Below are 21,549 nucleotides of genomic sequence, written 5' to 3'. Positions count from 1 at the left end.
GGCGGTTTGATGACCAATGACAGTCCCTTTCATGTGATCAGAGACATAAGGAAAGAGAACTAGATCCTCCCTGTGATCAGAGATATAAGAGAACTAGATCCCCTCAAGCCCTGCATTGCATGACTCAGCCTCTTGGTTGCTCTCTCCCTGCCTCTGTTTCTGCCACACTGGCCCCCTTGCTGTTTCCTCAACATGCCTAGCCAGCCCTTGACTGCCTCAGGGATTTTGCATCTTCTGTTCCCTTTGCCAGGAACAAGTTTCCACTGGAAATCATCATGGCTCAGTCTCCCCTTCCTAAGGGTCTTGAAATAAAAGGCAACTTCCTCAATCCAGTGAGGGTTTCTTTGGCAGGCCCATCTAATGTTCACCCCATGCCCACTCTCTATACCCTCCCTTCCTGTGTGCTTGAATTCTTCTTATTACTATGCATTTTACTCATTTATCATGTTTATTTTTTCTGTCTACCCATAAGAATATAAACTCCACATTGAGATTTTTGTCTCTTTTGACAAAATAAATATTTCTTGAATAAATGAAGGTGTGGCTTAGAAAGTGAATTGCAATGTAATCAGAATTACAGAGCGCGAAGTGTGTAGCCATAAAGTCCACTGTAGAAGTTATTTTACTTATTTTTTTAACAGCGTTGGACAACGGCAGCTTGTCTGTCTTGCTCGTGCTTTGCTTCGAAAAACAAAAATTCTCATCTTGGATGAGGCAACAGCTTCCATCGATTTTGAGACTGATAACCTGGTGCAGACCACAGTCAGGAAGGAGTTTTCCGATTGTACCATCCTGACGATTGCACACAGATTGCATTCTATCATTGATTCTGATAGGTATGCTTTGTTTTCAGAAATAAAACATCTCTCTATATCTCTATAGAGATAGCCACTGAATACACTAAACATACTGATTGCCATTAATAATTTTACCTGTGCTGAAAACAATTGTTTTCTGAAACAACTAGAAGAATATGCTAATCCTAACAGAATATTAGAAAACTGGATATACTTCTTGAGTTCCGTGGTCCCCATATTTTGTAGTGACATAACTCACTACGTAATCTAAACCTTACTTTATCAAGAAAAAGAAAAAGAAAAAGAAAAAGGAAAAAAGGTGAACTGGAAAACTGATTATAATTACCTGACTGGGTTCTTTTCACATTGCAGGGTACTTGTTCTAGACTCTGGAAGGATTACAGAATTTGGAACACCACAGAATTTGATATGCCAGAAAGGACTTTTCTTTGAAATGCTAACAGAAGCAGGAATAACACAAGATTCAGTGACAAAATAATGAATGATTTTAGCTGTGTATTGGTTATACTGAGTAAAAAATAAGTTAGTATTTAAAAAAATGACAAGGAGCAGTGCACAAAGACAGGCCCCTAGCTACATGTTGGCATAAATATCGATAAGCATCGTATTTCTAACTTTCCTGGGCTGTACCCAAACTTCTCTCTTCCATTCCTGCCCTCTGGAATATCGGCCTGCTCCACAGCACCCAGTGTGCTACATGCCATTTGTCCTTTAAGATCTCTGAGTTCATCCAGGAGTCACCTTCTCTGTGACATGTCCCCTGATATTCCCCTCTGTTCTCCAGTCTGATCCAGCTGCCCCATTTCTGTGCCCTCACCATCCCCACATGCATACCCATGTACCATGGCAGGGACTCTATTTCAGTTATTTTAGTCTGTCTTCCCACTAATGCTACTTAAAGGCGAGTACCCAGTTTCAGTTGTCTTTGTATGCGAAGTTCCTAGCATAGTGATTTTCATACAGTTGATACCCAACAAATGTTTGAAGAATGAATGACTCGGCATTTTCAAGTATATGATACAGGTATTTATAGACATACATAATATATGCTGAGCTACTGGACAGCATATAAAATGATGGAGGAATCACAAAAAATATTAAGAGTTATTCAGTTGATTTTGGAAACAGTGATTGTATATTAACTGAATTTTCTGGTGTACTTTATTTAAAAAAATATTTTTACTATTGACTTTGAATTAAAAAATGGTATTTTCTATGCAACATTATACTTTTGGTTGGGTTAACCTCAGTGACTTATATATCAGATGGTATACATTTGCAAGAAGATTGTTGATTTGTAATACTAATCATATTTTGAAGGACTTTTTAATATAGTAGTTTTATGTAATACAAGCAATATTATTTCTCTGAGTTGCCCTTCAAATTTGAAGTATTTAAATTTTAATGGCGTTTTCCTTTCAAGATGGTTTTAATAAAATATTTTAACATGTTCTTGAAAAACCATCAATTATTTCTTTTATTCACTTTTTCTCCTTCCTACAGCCATGTACAACCTAGCTTCATCCCTACAGGTATTTATGAAAATTTGCTTTAAGTTATAAAACCCTAGATTATCTAAAGCCTCCTTCCATTAGAATGGAAGCCACTAGAGGTGTTTTCCTGTCTTTACAATCCCTGAAGTGTCAACCACTATATTTTGTACTCAGTAAACAATGAATAAATATCTGTTGAATTCCATTAAGAAAGGGATCTAGACTCTTCAACAAATGATGTTGGGAACACTGGATAGCTACCTACAAAAGAATGAAACTGGACTACTTTCTTTCACCATACACAAAAATAAACTCAAAATAGATTAAAGACCTGAATATGAGACCTGAAATCTAATGTTTTCTTAGAAGAAAACATAATAATTTCTTGGACATTGGCCTAGCAACGTTATTCTAGATATGTCTCCTTAACCAGGGAAACAAAAGCAAAAATAAACTATTGGGAGATTTTGCATACTAAAGGAAACCATTAACAAAACATCAGGCAAACTACTGAATGGGAGAGATATTTCCAAATGATATATCTGATAAAGGGTTAATATCTAAAATATATAAAGAACGTATACAACTCAACACCAAGAAAATGAGTATACTGATTAAAAATGGGCAGAGTACCTGAATAGACATTTTTCCAAAGAGGACATATACATGGCCAACAGAGACATGAAAAGAGGCCCAACACCATTCATTATCAGGGAAATGCAAATCAAAATTACAGTGAGATATGTTACACCTGTCATAATGGCTAAAATCAAAAACACAAGAAATAACAAGGTTGGCAAGAATGTGAAGGAAAAGGAACTCTGTGGTGGGAATGCAAATTGGTGCAGCCACTGTGGAAAACAGAATGAGGTTCCTCAAAAAATTAAAAATATAATTACCATATCATCCAGTAATTCCATTACTAGAAAACAAAAACACTAATTTGAGAAGATATATACACCCTCTTGTTTATTGCAGCATTATTTATAATATCCAAGATACAGAAGCAACTGAAGTGCCCATTAATAAATGAATGGATAAAGAAGATACGGTATGTATGTACGTGTGTGCATGTGTGTATATAAAAAGAATATCATTCAGCTATAGAACAATAAATCAGGGGGCGCCTGGGTGGCTCAGTCGGTTGAGCGTCCGACTTCGGCTCAGGTCATGATCTCACGGTCCGTGAGTTCAAGCCCCACGTCAGGCTCTGTGCTGACCGCTCAGAGCCTGGAGCCTGTTTCAGATTCTGTGTCTCCCTCTCTCTCTGACCCTCCCCCATTCATGCTCTGTCTCTCTCTGTCTCAAAAATAAATAAACGTTAAAAAAAAATTAAAAAAAAAAAAGAACAATAAATCAGTCTTGTCATGTGCAACAACATGGATAGATCTAGAGGGTAAAATGCTAAGTAAAACAAGTCAGGGAAGAACAAATACCATAAGATTTCACTCATATGTAGAATTTAAGAAACAAAAAAAGGACAAGAAGATTTTAAAACTGGGGTTTTTTGTTTGTTTTTTTGTTTTTTTTTTCTTTTTAAGAGAGAGAGTGCAAGTGGGCAGGAGAGAGAGGGAATCTTAAGCAGACTCCAGTGCTCAGGGCAGAGCCTGATGGGTGACTCTATCCCACGCCCCTGTGGGATCATGACCTGAGCCAAAATCAAGATTTAGACACTCAACTAACTGAGCCACACAGGGAGCCCCCCAAAAACATGCTCTTAAATACAGAGAACAAATTGGTGGTTGCCCAAGGGAAGATGGGTAGGGGGATGGGTGAAAGAGGCGAAGAGGATTAAAACTACACATTTTGATGAGCGCTGAGTAATGTATAGCATTATTGAATCATTATATTGTACACTTGAAACTAATACAATACTGCATGTTAATTATACTTCAGTTTAAAAAAAGGAGGGGCGTCTGGGTGGCTCAGTCGATTAAGCGTCCGACTTCAGCTCAGGTCACGATCTCACAGTCTGTGAGTTTGAGCCCCGCATCGGGCTCTGGGTTGATGGCTCAGAGCCTGGAGCCTGCCTCCGATTCTGTGTCTCCCTCTCTCTCTGCCCCTCCCCTGTTCATGCTCTGTCTCTCTCTGTCTCAAAAATAAACATTAAAAAAAAATATATTTTTGTAAATAAGAAAAGGAAAGGGAGGGGCGCCTGGGTGGCTCAGTCGGTTGAGCGTCCGACTTCAGCTCAAGTCATGATCTTGCAGTTCCTGAGTTCAAGCCCCGCGTCGGACTCTGTGCTGACAGCTGGGAGACTGGAGCCTGCTTTGGATTCTGTCTCCCTCTCTGCCCCTCCCCCAATTATGCTCTGTCTCCCTCTCTCTCTCTCAAAAATAAACATTTTTAAAAAATTAAAAAGGAAAGGGATCTAGATATTTCATTAAGTTAAAAGATTGTTGGGGTGCCTGGGTGGCTCGGTTAAGCGTCCGACTTCGGCTCAGGTCATGATCTCGCGGTCTGTGGGTTTGAGCCCCGCGTCAGGCTCTGTGCTGACAGCTCGGAGCCTGTAGCCTGTTTCAGATTCTGTGTCTCCCTCTTTCTCTGACCCTCCCCTGTTCATGCTCTCTCTCTGTGTGTCTCAAAAATACATAAATGTTAAAAAAAAAAAAAAAAAAAAAAAAAAGATTGTTTTAGCCTCTTTACACCTTTGGTAAATCAACCAGAGACCTTCTGCTATTTATTCATTCATTCATTCATTCATTCGTTTATTATTTGTGACCCTCTGTAATTTAAAAAACCAAATGGGAAATCAACAGTAGCTTGAATAAACTGCAGCGCAGTCACACAGTAGAAATGTATACAGCCATGAGCGTGAACAACAGCTACGGGCAACAGTAAGGACGGATCTCACAAGTAAGATGTTGAGGGCAAGAAACCAACTGCTAAGGAGTAGTAGTATGTGATTCTATAATTCTGTTTCTACAAAAGTTTTTTTAAAAAGGAAAAAGTATACTGCTACTAGAAGTCAGGATACTGTTTCTTCTTGGTAAAGACAGAGGGGACAAGATTGAAGGGGTACACAAATTGGGCTTCTTGGATAATGGTTATATTCTGTTTCTTGATCTGGGTCTGAGTATTGGTTCAATTTGTGAAAATTCATCAAGCCATATACTTAGGAGTGCAGTTTTATATCTATATCTATATATCTATATCTATATCTATAACTATATCTATATCTATATATATACACATATGTATATGTATACACACACATATAACATATAGTATACTTTAAATAAAGAGTAAAAAGAAAGCAAAAGTAAACATAAAATATGACTAAGTCAAAATTTCTCAAAAATATTTTTTTCATGTTTTAAGAAATTAGTATTACATTTTCATTTCAATTACGTTCACAAAGCTTATTCAATCACTGAAGTATACGAGAAGGAAAGTGCAAGGTCCTCAGTATGACTGGATTACAGAGAAGTAAGTTCATTTGAATTTTTAAAACAAACATGTGTATTCAATGGTTGTCTGGTTTGCTTAAAGTCTAACTCCGAAACAGATTTAAGAAGATAAGGATTATAATTTCAATATATAGAAATATTTATCTTAGCTTATAGAAGGAAAATCCTAAGCAGCATTAAGTTGAATTTTTTAGGATATTGAGGATATTTATTATTGAAAGCATACCTATGCCAACTAATGTGTGAGGCATTGGAATCATTTGTTACTTCAGTCTTCACTAAGGAATATAAGAAAGGTATTATTATCCACCCTATGTTTCCAAAAATAAGATTTCAAGATCTTGGCCAATAAAATGTAGACTCCAGGTCCATGTGATGAGAAAATTGATTGTCTTTGCAGTGCCTACTAAGATGTCCCATTCCTGGGAGAGCTAGTTAACAAGAGTCTGGTGGTTAAAAATAGAGAAGGACTTAAAACCAATAGTGTTGTAAGCATAGTAAACGGAATTAAAGCTTGGGGGCAGGCTGCTTTTTCAAATGTATTATTCGTTTGAACCATACGAAATAGCCATTTTTGTAGGTCAAAATGGTTTAGTAATGGTAATTTGATATATTTTCTAGCATAGCTTTGGTATCCAACAGTATTGAGATGTAATGCTGTATTTTAATATGCACACAAATAATAGTTATAACTGATCTGTAGAGCCTTCCGCTTAGGAAACATAATCAAGAAAACTGAAAAAGGAAAATACAGTAGTTTTTAAAGCTACTGGATCGTGAGATAGGATGTTCAACTCCACTCTCACCACTTTGTAGTCCTGTACACTGGGGCAAGTTAACTTACTTCTCTGGGCTTACTTGGTAGTAACAATTTTATCTACCTCCTAAAGTTTTTGAAAATTAAATCATGTAACACAAACTCTTAGGACAGTGTCTGGCATATAAAACACATTCAATAACATGTTAGCCATTTCAATATCAGCAGTCACAGCTCCTTGCAATTGGTGTCTCCTATTTATAAACCCATCACAGAATGCACTGTTAATATAAAGGGCAAAATTGAGCCACTGTTTATGAAAGTCTTTTTTATACACAGCAACTTTGGGATAACCAGGGATTAAAATAAGATCTAATCCCCATTGCTACACAATATGGCTATATTATTATCAGGTTATGTCACTTGAGGAGGCAGCAGTCAGGAGAGATCTAGTTCCTTCTTGTTTTTCCAACTCCCATCTTTCTGGCTGTCATTTTCTAAGCAAGTGGGCCATCTCTAGAATACTGAAATCTTGACTTCTGGCTATATTGTGAGCTCTATTTCTCTAAATGTGCTAATGGAAATGAAGACTAGGTAGTTCATGTGGCTGCTGTGCTACTGAATTAGTAAGGCCAAGGTAGTGGGTATGAACTGGGCCAAGGCTGACTGGCTTCTCTTGATCTCTGACAAAGGTAACCAGAGTTGCTCACCTGTTTTTTTATGGATTGACCAATCTGAGTACATGGGTAGTTATATAGTTGATCAAAGATAGGAATCTTGTTTATCTCCTGAGCATGGCACAAAGAACAAAATAAACATGAATAGACATATGAGTAAAATGTAAAAATAGGTTATAAATGGAGAAATATTTGATATTTATAAAAAAATATTGTGAAAATCTTGAAAACTATTTGCTCCAAGATGTTAGAAGGGAAGTAACACACATGCATTTTTGTGTGTGTGCGAAGATAAGCAATAAAGGTCAATGTTTGCATTCACATTTATAAAATGTAGCTCATCATTAACATATTTACAATTGGTTTACTGCTGATATATGTAGTAGAAAATGTAATGTGTTCAGAAAGTAAGACTTAAATGATTTGGAATGAGTGACAGTGAAGTGCAAATAGGAATGCAAAATACATATTGATAACACTTCAGTCACCATGAATTCCCTCTAAACATCTGCTTTTGGCTTTCTGTTCTGAGCATTTGTGTAAGTCTCCAGGTATTACAAAACAGTCTTCTGCTTTCCCTGCATTGCCATATCTATGATTTTACAGAGGTAATGGACATGAATTAATGTTGACCATGATGTGCAAAGTCCTGTTGTTTCATATATTTCATCTGATACTTAGTTGAGTCAATTCCTTTTCATTAGGTCTTGGCCAGAAGCACAGGGGCAACAAATGACACTTTGGCCAAATGTTTATGTAGTTTTTGTCCAAAGAATAAGATGAACTTTATCAGAAAATTACAAAGTATTAATGAATCAACCAATTATGCAGGATTATTTATTAACTGTAGGTTAATTTAGGTCTTGGCACCATTATGGTCAAAGGCCATGAATTGGTATTCAGAATACTGGACATACTATTCAGATGGTAAAGGAACTGTCTCTTCTAAATTAGGAAAATACAGAAATTAGAAAAATTAGAAAAGTACAGAAGCAACCCCAAAGTCAGGATGCAGGCAAGTAGGCAACAGCTGCTGAAGTCACATGCCATGAGCATCAGATCAGCTCTATCCCTACCTTCTCTGTCACTTGTAAACCTCAAAAATGTCCTCTGGCCTAGTCCTGAATGGAAAATAAAGTGCACAGTTTAAAAAACAAACTTCAAAGTGGTATTTATTTACATTAAAATGTGAATTACCTGTACACACACAAATTTAAGAGGCACAATCTGCTATGCACAAGAACTATATAGTTTTCAGTACATGTGATACACAGTAGCATCTGTTAAGTCAGTGGTTTGAGTGAAAACACAGTACCAAAACATTCCTGATACAAAATAAATTACTCATTCACATATTCTAATCATACAACAGTTAATATTTAAAAAGTTATGCACTTCAAAAAACACTAGCTAGATGTACAACCAAAATGTATTAGGTTTGTTTTATGAAAAATGTTTTCAGATTAGGCATAAATATCCCTTTCAAGAAGCATTTTTGTCTTTTAAATAAATAAACTACATTGATTTCAAGACCATTTATATATAGCCCCCTAAAATATGATCAAAGACAGACATTACTTCGTATTTTTAAAGGTATAACTATATTAGAGAATATGCTAAACACTGCCCCCAAATTCCAACACTGCCATTCTATTTTTCAGACACAATCAAATTATTTAAATTCCCTTTTTAGTATATGAGATTAGCTGCCCTTTTTTAACAAATTGTTGCCCTAACACATTGTCCTAAACTATCTCATGTATTTGAGAAAGTCAAGGTTTTTTTTTTAAAAAAATGTCAAAATTCTTCAGGTTAAAATTGATATTTTATGTGGAGATTTTGACAGATGGAACACCTTTTTCTTAAAGACCTTTGCAAAGAGATCTTTTCCAATTCTAAAATCTATCAAAGATTCATACTGTCTGAGAGAACACTCAAATATTTTCATAATGCAGTGAAGGATTCATCTTTGGCATTTCTCTGTTAGTTCTAAAATAAAATATGTCAACAAACATTTTTTTCCTACCTACTTGACATTCCGTACACAAACTATTTGATTGAAATTGTGTCTTAACAGCAATCTCATTGCTAACATTATTTTTTTAGATCTGCGAAAAATATTAACATTCAGCTTTTTATTATGAGTAGCTGAATTGCTTTGATGTTGCTGAAATGAGTTTGCTTAGTTCTCTTTTCAGTGATTGGAAATTCAACAGCCTTTAAATTCAACAATGGATATAAAGCAGACATACTTTACATCAACAAACATGTTGACCAGAGTATAATCTTTGAATATGGTATGAAGCATGCTTGTATTAAGAAAAAAAAATAAATAAGTAAATCTTTAAATATGGGCATCTCAGAAACAGAACTGCTTGCTATATTTTCTTTCTTGGTCCCTGTAGCTTTTCTAAACAGAAACAAACAAAAGCAAAACAAAACTGCTACAAATGCTGATTTGTAGAAATTTTTCCACATTGCCTTCCACATTAGATTGCAACATTACTTCCAATATTCACAATTTTTTTTGCTCTCATCACATACTAACCTTAAGGCTAAAAACAGTCCAAGAGTGACTATTGTAAAATGATAGTAGGAAACAGTAATAAGGATTTTACAAATGATCTTCATTCAAATAATGTGGGGTAAAATCTCCATAGAAACTGAATCAAGTAGGATTTGATAGTTCAAATGCAAGCTACAGTGTCCAGGGCTCACTGAAAATAAAGATACAAAAACAAAAACATAAATACTGTAGCTAATTACTACTAATTACCAAGTCTGCAAACATTGTGGATAACAAAAAAGAGATAGTGATGATGGCTTTATTATGACATTAAGACATGTATCAAATCAAATTAATAATTCCTGTTTTCTAACCAGGCAGAATCATGGAAATCCAAGCAAATAATGCATAACAAATGAAGGAACTAGAGTATAAGTTGGTTACTTTTACTGTCTGGTACTGAAACATTTGAATAAATCACATAAGTTTGAATTTGTGAAAGCAAATTTATTACATACATGTCAGTTACTGAATATTACATACGCAGCTTATATTAATAATACTGCCTATCTCCCAGCCAATGTAAAAATCTGACACCAATACTGTCCTTCAAGTTTAGCTCAAACTAATAGTTACATGTGATAACCAAGTCAATCAATTACCAGTTCCCGCTAATACAATTTAGTAAGAACTGGGAATTGTAAAATTGGCACCAGGCAATGTTTACAGAATACAACGTTAGGTGCATATGGTTATCTGCTTCCAGAATCCAAAAAACAAAGCCACCCATGCTCCTTTAAGAGTTTTACCTCAATTCTGTCATTTTAGAAGTATTTGTTGGAATGTGATCTCTCCAAAATCAAATAGGATCAATCTGGTCACATTTCATCCTAAAACAAAATGTTACGTAAAATTTCTGTGTATCTAAATGTTCCCTTTCAGATAAATTTGTGAGATTATTTTTCAGATTTTTCTTTATTGGAGGAGGTGGTCTGATAAGGAGGAAGAGATCATGAGACAATCACAAATAATCATCCCTCTATAATTCAGTTGAAGTTGGTCTTCTGTAAATGCTTATTGGGAATTTCTAAAGCACTGACTTGAAGAGGCCAAGAGCCTCCATCGATCCCTGCTTGGATGGCCACTCCTGTCACCACGGCCAGGTCAGGGTCTACAGAAGTGTTGGGATCCTTTCCAAAGAACTCTTGAATGACTTGGCGGATTCGAGGAATACGAGTAGAGCCCCCAACCAAAACCACCTCATCAATCTCAGTCTTTTCCAGGTGGCCTTCTTTTAGTACTTGCTGAATGGGTACAAGTATTTTCTGGAAGAGATCTTCATTAAGGGTGTCAAAGAGCTTCCGTGATATTTCTGTTTCAAATAACACCTGACTTTCTCCACTTTTCTTTTCAGAAAGGCCAGCTCCAAACACACTGTTCACATGGTGGCCATCAGCGGGGAAAAATCTGTCCTTTGGCAGTTCAGTGTCACTACTCTGAGGTTCCTTCTTGTCTTTTTCCTCCACTGTTAGTAATACTGACAACTGAGCAGACTGATGAAGAGTCAGGTTTAATTTGACCATTTCCACAGCTTGTCTTAATCGGTGAATTTCTTCTTTCCTAGAGGGTCGAAAGCCGTATGTTTGATAGATCTGTTTATATAAGTACTGAAGCAATCTTTGATTGAAGTCCTGTCCTCCAAGTTTATTGTTTCCTAAGTTAGAAATAAAAAAGTTCATATTACATTTATCCATTTGTATGTGTATATGCATATACATGTCTGTAGTATGTATGGAAATGATATTCTAGACATACATCTCTTGCTTAATGTACTTAACTATTAAGATTTTATTCATACAAAAACTGATTAAAAATAATTGGGTTAAAAAGATTTTAACTAAAATGTGTTCTATTTAAAAACAGTGCATATCTGGTTAAAATTCTTATTTTTCTTAGTTTTAATTTTTTAAATATAATTTATTTTCAAGTTAGCTAACATATGTACACAGTGTGCTCTTGGCTGCGGGAATAGATTCCCATGATTCATCGCTTACATACAACGCCCAGTGCTCATCCCATCAAGTCCATCCTCAATGCCCATCACCCATTTTCCCCTCTCCCCTGGCCACCCCAACAACCTTCAGTTTGTTCTCTGTATTTAAGAGTCTCTTTTGGTTTGCCTCCCTCTCTGTTTGAAAGTATTTTTTTCCCCTTCCCTTCCCCCATGGTTAAAATTTTTAAATGATAGAAAAGGAAATATTTCTTAAGGATATCAAATAATTTTTCAGAAGATAAAGATTGACAACAGATTAGCTTTTAATTGCAATTTAAAAACACTAACTGTCATTATTCTCAAAAGAAGAAAGTCCTTATAATTAAAAAGTAGGAGTAGACATTTTATCTTTTTATAACATGTTTGCTTGCTTAAGAGCTGAAATTAAAAGAAAAAGAGATGTAAAGGGAAAAGATTAATGTAGTACAAACCCCTGGCACTGAACTTGGTTCTAAAGAATCCAGTTAGGAAAAAGAAAAATGCAGGAGTTAGACAACCTATAACTGACAACTTCTCTTTCAAAACAGGCTCAATTCCTTAAATTAAAACAAAACCTTTAAAGAAAGATTTAGAATGCAAAATCCTCTTATTTCTTAGAGAATACTATTAATAGTATTAGATTTTCTAAAGACATCTATTTCGTAAAATATATTATCAAATGAAATAAACTGATCACTCCTCATTTTAAAGGGTATTTATGGCTTTCTGTCCCCCTCACCACAGCCATCAAGTCCTACTTACTGGCTCAGTGAACTACAACTGGCAGTATATTTGTCTACCATGTAGGATGCCCAGTCAGTTTTTTTAGACTTTACTTTTTGCTGTAAAAATACACAAATGGTGGTTATAAAATTACATACATAGATTACCAAAATGAAGTCAAAGTACACTGAAAAAAAATCTTAAATAAACATTTAACACATTAGGTGTGCTAAGGAAAGCATTGTGTGAACCTCTTTTAGTCTCCCTGTATTTTTCTTACCAGACATTGCTCGGGTTAGAAACATTCCTCCTTGTTTATTTAGCAAGGACACATCTAGAGTTCCTCCGCCCAAATCTATCACCAAGACGTGGAAGACATCAGCCTTGTGGAGGCCATAGGCCATAGCTGCCGCCGTGGGTTCATTTATTACCCTCAAGATCTTCAGTCCTGTAAGATTGGTTGGAAGGAAGAACAATTCATCGGAGGACACCATTATCAAAATTTCTTCCCACTCAGCCTCACACGATGTTCGTGTGTTTTCTAAAGCATGAACCCCAATGAGTAACAATGGCTTTTAAGGTAAAAAAAAAAGAAAAGCCCAGATTCAGTGGAATGTATCATTCTAGTCTTTTATTAATTAATATTTAATTAAAAAAAACTCTTAGCTTCTTCTAATTTTCATTATTTTACTTGGGAATACATAAGCAATAAAAGCTTAATCATTACGTGCTATAATAAATTGCTGTGGAAATGAAAGCCTGGAGCCTATTTCAAATTCTGTGTCTCCCTCTGTCTGCCCCTCCCCCGCTTGCACTGTCTCTGTCTCTCTCTCTCTCAAAAATAAATAAAACATCATATATATGTATATATGATATATATATCATATATACATACATATGACTTTGACAGGGGCTCCTGGGTGGCTCAGTTGGTTAAGCATCTGACGCTTGATTCCGGCTCAGATCATGATCTCAGTTTGTGGGATCGAGCCCCGTGTTGGGCTCTGAGCTTGGGATTCTCTCTCACTCCCTCTCTCTCTGCCCTTCCCCTACTTGCCCTTTGTCTCTCTCAAAATAAAGAAACTTAAAAAAAAAAAAAAAGACTCTGATAAAAACAAGCAGATAAATAGATAAAAATTAGATGAAATATTTCAATAGACACAATGACTCAAAAAGTAGACTTAAAATTTAGGACCCTCAAAAAAAAATTTAGGACCCTCAAATGCAAATCTGAAATATACAGCAATCTGATCTTGAAGATAATGTTAAACATTACAGTGAACAGTGAAAGTTCAGATTTCTTTGTGCAAATTTCTTGCTTTACCCTAAGTGCCACACTTAATGAGTGGTTTAGAAAGCAATATGCTATTATGCATCAGGAACCATAAAAAACTATTCAAACTCTGAAGAATTTATTTAAAAACCTTAACACCATTTCCTTTAGCTCTCTGACTTCACTCACTCTGCTCTGGCCACACTACCTACTTCTCATCTTCACATGTGCCAGCAAATTCCCATTTTATGGCTGCTAAATGACTGTTTTCTCTCCTGCAACAGACTTCCTCTGTATATCTGCTTGCCTAACAACCTCACCTCCTTCAAATCTGCTTACATGTCACCTTCTCAAGGAGGCCTACTTGGCCACTATAAAACCCAAGTCCCCCACTTCCTGACCACCCCCAGCAATCCTCGTCTTATGCTGTTCTGTCTTCCATAGCACATTTCTTTCTGATACACGTTTATCAGGGCTCTGCACCAGGGGCAATTCTGGCCCTCAGGGAACACTGGGCAATGCCAGAAGACAGATGACTGTCATGTCCTGGAGAGGCTGGTGCTGCTGGCATCTAGTGAGCAGAGGCTAGGGATGCTACTAACTCTCCTATAATGCATGGGGCAGTTTCCCACAAGAGAATTATCTAGGCCCAAATATCTAGGCCCAAATGTGCTAGGGGTGAGAAACCCCATAATATACTTATCTTTAATACAGACTTTCTGTTTCTCTCCAATAGAATAGAAGCTCCATGGAAACAGGGATTTATGTTTTGTTTGCCAAGGCACCCAATATTTGCTGAATGGTTTTAAATGAGTTCTCTTCCACCTCAGATTTTTTTTTTTTTTAAATATTACACTCATCTTAACATTAAAGAAAATTTATAAAAAAAATTCCTCACTGCTATCATGAACCCATGTCCTCAGTCTTTGTCACAGGACTATCTTATTGGCCGTCGTCATAATATGTTGCATTTTACATTGCGCTATAGAATTATTTTTAATTTTTATCTTTATGTATATCAAAATCCATCTAATTTACCACTTTGGGTTTATTTACATGCCTAGATAATTAGGTGGTTTGCAAAGTGATATACCTTACTACAGAAGATTTTCAAAATAAGAACATTTTGAGAAAAAATTCAACACAGGCAAGGGTGGTATTACCTGCAAGGTTAGCAGCTTCAATTGTTGAATTTCTCTGTTTTAGATCAAATTCTGCTGGTACAGAAATAACCGCATTAGCAACTGGCATTCCGAGATACTCCTCTGCCATTTCCTTTAACTTCAACAGTAGTCTAGAGCCAACATATTCTGGGGAAACGGTGATGGTCTCATTACTTGTCACCGAAAACTCAACCATTCCATTTTTGTTTAAAACCTATGAATAGGATTAGTAAAAAACAAACAAAACAAAAAGGACAGAAAGAAATGTAAAACTGTGTGTGTACACATCCACACACATATACTTAAACACATACATACATACACACTGGACTTATTCAATAAAAATTTAACTTCATAAGGTCATAAAATTTTTTGTAATCTTGTCATTTACCAAGATGAGAAGTTATTAAAAGTTATACTTCAAAATCTATAAAGCGAATCAACACCATAGCTTTCAATAACAGCAGAATAACCAAATTCATCACCAAGCATATAAATGGAACACAGAAGATCTTCAATATATATTTGTTAAACGAATAAAAGAAAAAAGATGAAATATAAGGAATAAAAGTTGCTGGATCATGTATTTGATTCAGGATCTTCTTTTAATTAACTTGTTTCCAAAAATAATTGATAACTGAACAAATGTTCTGATACATATTAACACGAATCATTTTAGTAGTTCATTATGTTCTTATCCAAGAATCAAGTATCATTTACATTCTTATTTCCATGAAAACATGTATCATGTATCAGCTCCTTATCCCTGCTAATGTGGTTGTATATTTAAAAAACTAGATGAGGGGCACCTGGGTGGCCCAGTCATTTAAGCATCTGACTTCTGATTTTGGCTCAGGTCAAGATCTCACGGTTTGTGGGGGATTAAGCTTCTAGTCTGGTTCTTCACTGACAGTGTGGAGCCTGCTTGGGATTCTCTCTCTCCCTCTCCGCTGCTTGTGCATGCATGCTCTCTCTCTCTCTCAAAATACATAAACTTTAAAAAATAAATTAAATAAAAATAAAGAAATAGATTAATTCTAAAACATACTATTCCACTTTCACCAACAGACTGTATTAATATCAATAGTAAAGACAATTAGTCTCTTTTAAGAAATTATAAGAACTTTACTCTCATTGCTCTAGACTGTATAATAGGTTTCAATGAAGAAACCTGACCATCCACAGACCTATCTGGGAAAAACAAAAACAAGCTACGATTAAAACAGACGTATCTGGGAAAAGCAAAAACAAGACACGATTAAAATAAGATTCAAAGACACCATACCCTCAGAGCCCAGGTGAAACAAACAACAAAAAAAATCAAAACACTTAGAAGGTTAACAACAACAACAAAAACTGCAAATAACTCTGTGTTGGAAAACAGTACAGAAGTTCCTCAAAAAACTGAAGCTAGGACTACCGTATGATGTAGCAACTCCACTTCTGGGAATATACCGTTGTGTAGCTACCTGCACCCCCACGTTCACAGCAGCATTTACTTACAATAGCCACGCCACGAATACAAACTAAGTGTCTATCAACAGATAAATGGATAATGTTGATATACACACATAATGAAATATTATTCAGCCATGAAAAAGAAAATCCTTCTGTCTGTGACAACATGAATGGACCCTGAGAGTATTACACTAAGTGTCAATAAGTCAGAGAAAGACAAACACTATATGATCTCTCATGTGTAGAATCTAAAACAACAACCACTCAGATAAGCTGGTTTGTCAGCTGGTTTGCCAGCGGCAGGGGATGGGAGCATGGGCAAAATGGATGAAGATGGTCAAAACAAAAGGTACAAACTTCCAGTCATAAGGTAAACAAGTACTGGGAACATAATGTTCAACATGATAACCAGAGTTAATACCGCTGTGTGGTATATATGAAAGCTGTTGAGAGAATAAATTCTAAGAGCTCTCACAACAAAGGAAAAAATTTTATTTCTTCTTCTCTATCTATATGAGATGATGGATGTTAACTTATTGTGCTAAACATTTCACAACATATTTAAGTCAAATCATTATGTTGTACACCATAAACTTATACAGGGCTGCATGTCAGTTATACCCTAAAAGTTAGGGAAAAAATAACTTGCATCAATACGTAATACACTCAAAATCATAATTTTGAGGACATGTATAGCTTTATATAATTTAAGCACTGCTTATGAAAGATTTATAAATTAATAAAAGATTCTAAGAATAAAGCTAAAAAAGAACAAAGAAATAAATATAAGAAATACATGGGGTAAATTTATGTTCTCCTTTGTATATGCATAAAAAATCTGAGAATTTTATTCAATAAACAGCACTGATACAGCTATTAATTTTAAAACCTATTCGTTTAGAATTCCACTTCATAATTACCAAAAAAAAAAAAAAAAAAAAAAGAAAAGAAAATAAAACCCTCTATGGAAAGAACATTTAAATATTTAAAAGACATGGGTTGGGGGTATGGATAAAATAAGCAATAGGGATTAAAGAGTACACTTACCATAATGAAAAAAAGAATTAAAATATTTAAAAGAAAAAACATCAAAACACAACCTTACAAACGCTCAAGTAAAAGTATTAGAAAAAAATTCAAATGGATAGGATGGAAAAGGGCATTGTAAGTCTGTAAGAGTCTATAAGCATTTTTTTTTAAATTTCAAGATGATTTGCCACATGAAAATTTAACATTTAAAAAAAAATTTTTTTTCGATGTTTATTTATTTTTGAGAGACAGAGAGAGACAGAGCATGAGCAGGGAAGGGGCAGAGAGACAGGGAGACACAGAATTCAAAGCAGGCTCCAGGGTCTGAGCTGTCAGCACAGAGCCTGACGCGGGGCTCGAACCCATAAACTGTGAGATCAGACGCTTAACCAACTGAGCCACTCAGGTGTCCTGAAAATTTGACATTCTTGAAAGCTCAAAAGCAAAATTATATAGCATCAGTTAAATAAAAAGAACATTAGAAACAAACAAACAAAAAAACACTGAAAACATATCACAAAGGTATTTTATAGTCATAAAAAAAGATACACCCCAAAATAGGATTCCTAAAGAAAATAAAAATGCCAATGAACATATTAAAAAAAAAAAAAAAATCTGACCTCACTAAAAATCAAAGGAATGAAAAATTAATATAAGATACCATTTTCAGTTATTTATTGGCAAAGATTAAAAAATAGTAACTAGGGAAGACGTAAGCATTCTAAAGAAGATAGTTAAGACACACAACCTTTCAGCGCACAATTTGACAATATCAATCAAAGTACTCAGAGAACTCAAATTCTCCTACTTCTACAATTCCAGTTTAGGAAATGATCAAGAAGAACACAAAGATATATTTACAAGGCTACTCAAAGAAGTTACAACATAAGCGGAAAACCAGGGAAAAAATAAAATGTGCACTTATGGAGAATGGACAAATATAGGAATAGCCGTTCCAAGTGTCCATGAAAACAATGTGACCCTATTATCCAACTGTCCGTGTCACATTGTTGAGTTTCAAACAAGTCATAAAACAGCAATGCCTAGTATGATCTCTCTCTCTTTTTTTTAAGTACACAAATGTGTATAACCTAACACCCACAAAGCATCTGTCCACCTATCTGGCTATCTGGCCATTGATCCATAGTACATGGGGGCTTCAGCTTTCTTGCTACAATGAAACAAAGAGCTAAGCAGACACTCTGAGGATGGCAGAGCAAGGATACAGCTAAGGCTCTGAGTCCATGATAGCACTGTGGAGCCAACGAATCGACTCATTCTGGAATTGCTGTAGGTCTGCTCGTTGTAACATGCCTTCCACGCAGATTAAGGCGAAACAGAATGTTGTATAAGGCATCATTTGCAACAATATACGCTGAACTAAAATTAAAATAGATTTTAGCCTAATCACTTACCTTAAACGGGTATCTGCCAATCTCAGCCTCCAGCTCTTCTGGGGTAAATATCTTGCCTATGAATCTTTTGGCATCATATATTGTGTTCTGAGGATTGGAATCTGCGAGCTCTAAGCTTTCATAACCCACATACACATCATCGTCAGTAAAGGACACCATGCTGGGTATACTGATATGCCCATTTTCATCTGGAATGACCTTTACTTTTCCTGTGCCAGGAAAAAACACCCCAACCGAACAGTAGGTGGTGCCAAGGTCAATGCCAATCACTTTAGGAGTAGGCAATGGTAAATACTGTTGTGCCAAATAGCCAGCCAACAGGAGAGTCAAAACAGCTGATCCTGAAATACAGGCAAATTAAAAGATAGGTCTTAGTAAACTAGTATGATACGCTAAATTACTACAGCAAACTCCCTTTAATATCACTCTTTGAGATAATACTAATAATCCACACTCTCAAAATATTTTCTTTTATAGTACTAATGGTAACAATTCTCTCAGGCATCAAGTTTTTCATAATGCAAAGTGATCATAACACAATTAAAATGAAGGAACAACAACAACAAAAAACTCCTCTAGTTGTAGGTCTGTGTACTTCACCTTGGTGAATGAGAAGTAAAAACTTTTAATTGTGCTGATGCTGACAGGAAAACCCATTTATCTCTAGCAAAAGCTAGATAAATGTTAAATATAGATGTATTTCAAATTCTTGATCATTTGGTATTTAGATCTTATAGCTTTCTACACAGCTTTAATTATCATTATTAAAAAGAAATTTCATTATTAAAATTTCCACAGCAAACATTTTGTTATTATCGTAGGGCTAAAACTCTACCCCTTCATCTCCTTTCTCTTTCCAAAAGAATGAACGGGATAAATTGGTAAAATGATTTTGGAACTTGTTTAAATATTAAACTGTCACTTTACAAAAGAACACAGTTAACTTCTTGTATTTAAACAGGAATTAAGGAATACTTCTTGGAGTTAATATGTAGGGAAAGAGAACCATAAATGTGGAACCCTGAAGGCAACATAAAGCGCCTTGAAGGCAGGTTTTGTTCACTGTTGTATCCCCTCCACCAGGAATGGCTCCTAGCAAATAGCAGAGGCTCAACTAATATTAATTGATTAAAAAAAAAAAACAAAAAACAAAAACACACAAATATGAACAAACGCCATGTAGATTGTAAACATAAGTGATGAAGAAAGATGCCACTTTGAAATTACAATTAATCCGTTATTTGTTTTCAGGAGAGAATATCCATACGTGTTACATACGACCCCAAACGTCAATCGGTAGGAGTCTGTTTCACTAACTGTACGCTCATCTTCAACAAATAACTCAAAAAAAAAAAAAAAAAAAAAAGGACATCAAGGGCCAACCCCACTTTCCACTTGCTCCTACGTGGGAAACTTCAGAAACATTTCATCGTTTTCCCATTCGGGGAGTATTAATTGATAAACTAGATGGGTGGAAAGAGCATCAGACCACACATCCAAGAGGCCTGACCTCTCAAGATGCAGCAGCATCCCAGGATTCTGCAGCTCAGGCTGCTGGTGCTGCTCCTCCCCCTTCCTCTACAAAGAGGTCTTGGGGATGCACGTTCTTGCGGCCTCTCGAAGGCCTCAATTCAACTAATGACTCAAAATCGACGTTCTTTTGAAAAGAACTGTTCCTGAGGCCCGATGTCCTTGGGATGTACGCAGAGGGTCGCCGCCGGCCCTGCATGGCCTACTCTGGCCCAGGCCATTCTAGACGCGACCCCCAATTCGGCAACTCAAGAGCCAAAAACCGACTCTAAGTCATCTTTTCGAAGCCCTTCCCACTGCGCCAATTGGATCCAGGAGGTGACAACCACCCCCGCCTATCCCCGCCTCCCCAAACCGCTCGAGTGCCCGCAACAGCCACAGGGAACCCCTGGTCACTGACCTAAGATCGTCATCTCTCCGGCCATCACAGTCCCGCCGAAGAGGCTTGGGATGACTGTACCAGACGTGAGGTGACGCCCCCACACCGCCCCGCAGCCCCAAGGCCTACTGGGTAATGTAGTTCTTTTTCTCCGGCGCAGTCGGAGAAGCTACGTATCTGACCAGAGAAGGGACTTCATTTACCGTCAGGTCGCAGGACTGAGAACTTCCATTCAGTAGCTGCCAGTGACGTCTAAGCCGCCCTCCTACGCCGGGGCTACGAAACCAATGAGGCTGAGGTGGAGGAGAGCCAAGAAGAGGGACTGGAATATATAATCAAACCTGAAGCGACTGGAGCCAAGTAGAGGTAAAAACAAACGATTTCTTTAGCGCCGCCCTGCCGCTTTGCATTATGGGAAGTGTAGTTCCGGCCTGCCCCTCTTCGCTGGAGGGAGAGTGAGGACAGTTAGGTTATTGTTTCGTTTGGCCCTGTTCCTAACCAGGCCCGGGTTCGAACCTTTGCTTTTTCGTTCTTCCTGCCTTTCAAAGAGTGCTCCTTTGCCTAGATCTAGATTCTGCATGGGGATCCTTTAAGTGCCCCTCACCCCTCCAGCCTTCCTACAACAGCCCCTATAGCGGTGTGGGCACAGAGGCAGGCTGATGGGGCATCGCTGAAACTCCCAATAAATCTCCTCAGCCCTCTACTTTTGTTTTGGGATAAAAGTATTCAAGCAGTCTTCAGTGAATGTGATTTATTCAAATGAGCAAGGAAGCATTTTGTCTTGCTAACACCGAAGTGGACTATTACTAACGAAAACAGAACACTTGAGCTTTCTCTTGAATTAAGTCACAATTGGTAGGAATTGCTTTCATGGACAAGACCTGTA

The 21,549-nt window shown here is 36.5% G+C and overlaps 2 protein-coding genes across 9 annotated transcripts in view; one reads left to right on the top strand and one right to left on the bottom strand.

The window, feature by feature from the left end:
* Positions 1-2,461, top strand: part of LOC122230304 (multidrug resistance-associated protein 1-like) — an 87,839-nt gene extending 85,378 nt beyond the window's left edge. For 6 of the 7 annotated variants that reach the window (XM_042956081.1, XM_042956085.1, XM_042956086.1 and 3 more), the window contains 2 exons: positions 642-836; positions 1,170-2,461. In XM_042956081.1, coding sequence (XP_042812015.1) covers positions 642-836; positions 1,170-1,296 — 322 coding nt within the window. In that variant the 3' untranslated portion in view covers positions 1,297-2,461. The remainder of the gene's footprint in view (positions 1-641; positions 837-1,169) is intronic. The other variant, XM_042956087.1, reaches the window with a different exon arrangement.
* A 5,839-nt stretch (positions 2,462-8,300) lies between these two features.
* HSPA13 (heat shock protein family A (Hsp70) member 13) lies at positions 8,301-20,784 on the bottom strand. 2 transcript variants are annotated; one of them, XR_006193086.1, is made up of 6 exons: positions 20,685-20,784; positions 18,755-19,095; positions 14,853-15,066; positions 12,697-12,864; positions 10,471-11,375; positions 8,301-9,872 (listed from the first exon to the last, which is right to left on the bottom strand). XR_006193086.1 is itself a non-coding variant. In XM_042903356.1 (5 exons), the coding sequence occupies exons 1-5, from the start codon at positions 20,707-20,709 to the stop codon at positions 10,708-10,710; spliced, it is 1,416 nt and encodes a 471-aa protein (XP_042759290.1). In that variant the 5' UTR covers positions 20,710-20,784; the 3' UTR covers positions 8,301-10,707. The 2 variants fall into 2 exon arrangements, 1 of the variants encoding a protein (XP_042759290.1); XM_042903356.1 differs by having other exon boundaries at positions 8,301-11,375.
* Positions 20,785-21,549: the final 765 nt, after the last annotated feature.

This window comes from Panthera leo, chromosome C2, assembly GCF_018350215.1.
Source record: "Panthera leo isolate Ple1 chromosome C2, P.leo_Ple1_pat1.1, whole genome shotgun sequence".
NCBI lineage: Eukaryota > Metazoa > Chordata > Mammalia > Carnivora > Felidae > Panthera > Panthera leo.
This window is presented reverse-complemented; position numbering and strand designations above follow the sequence as displayed.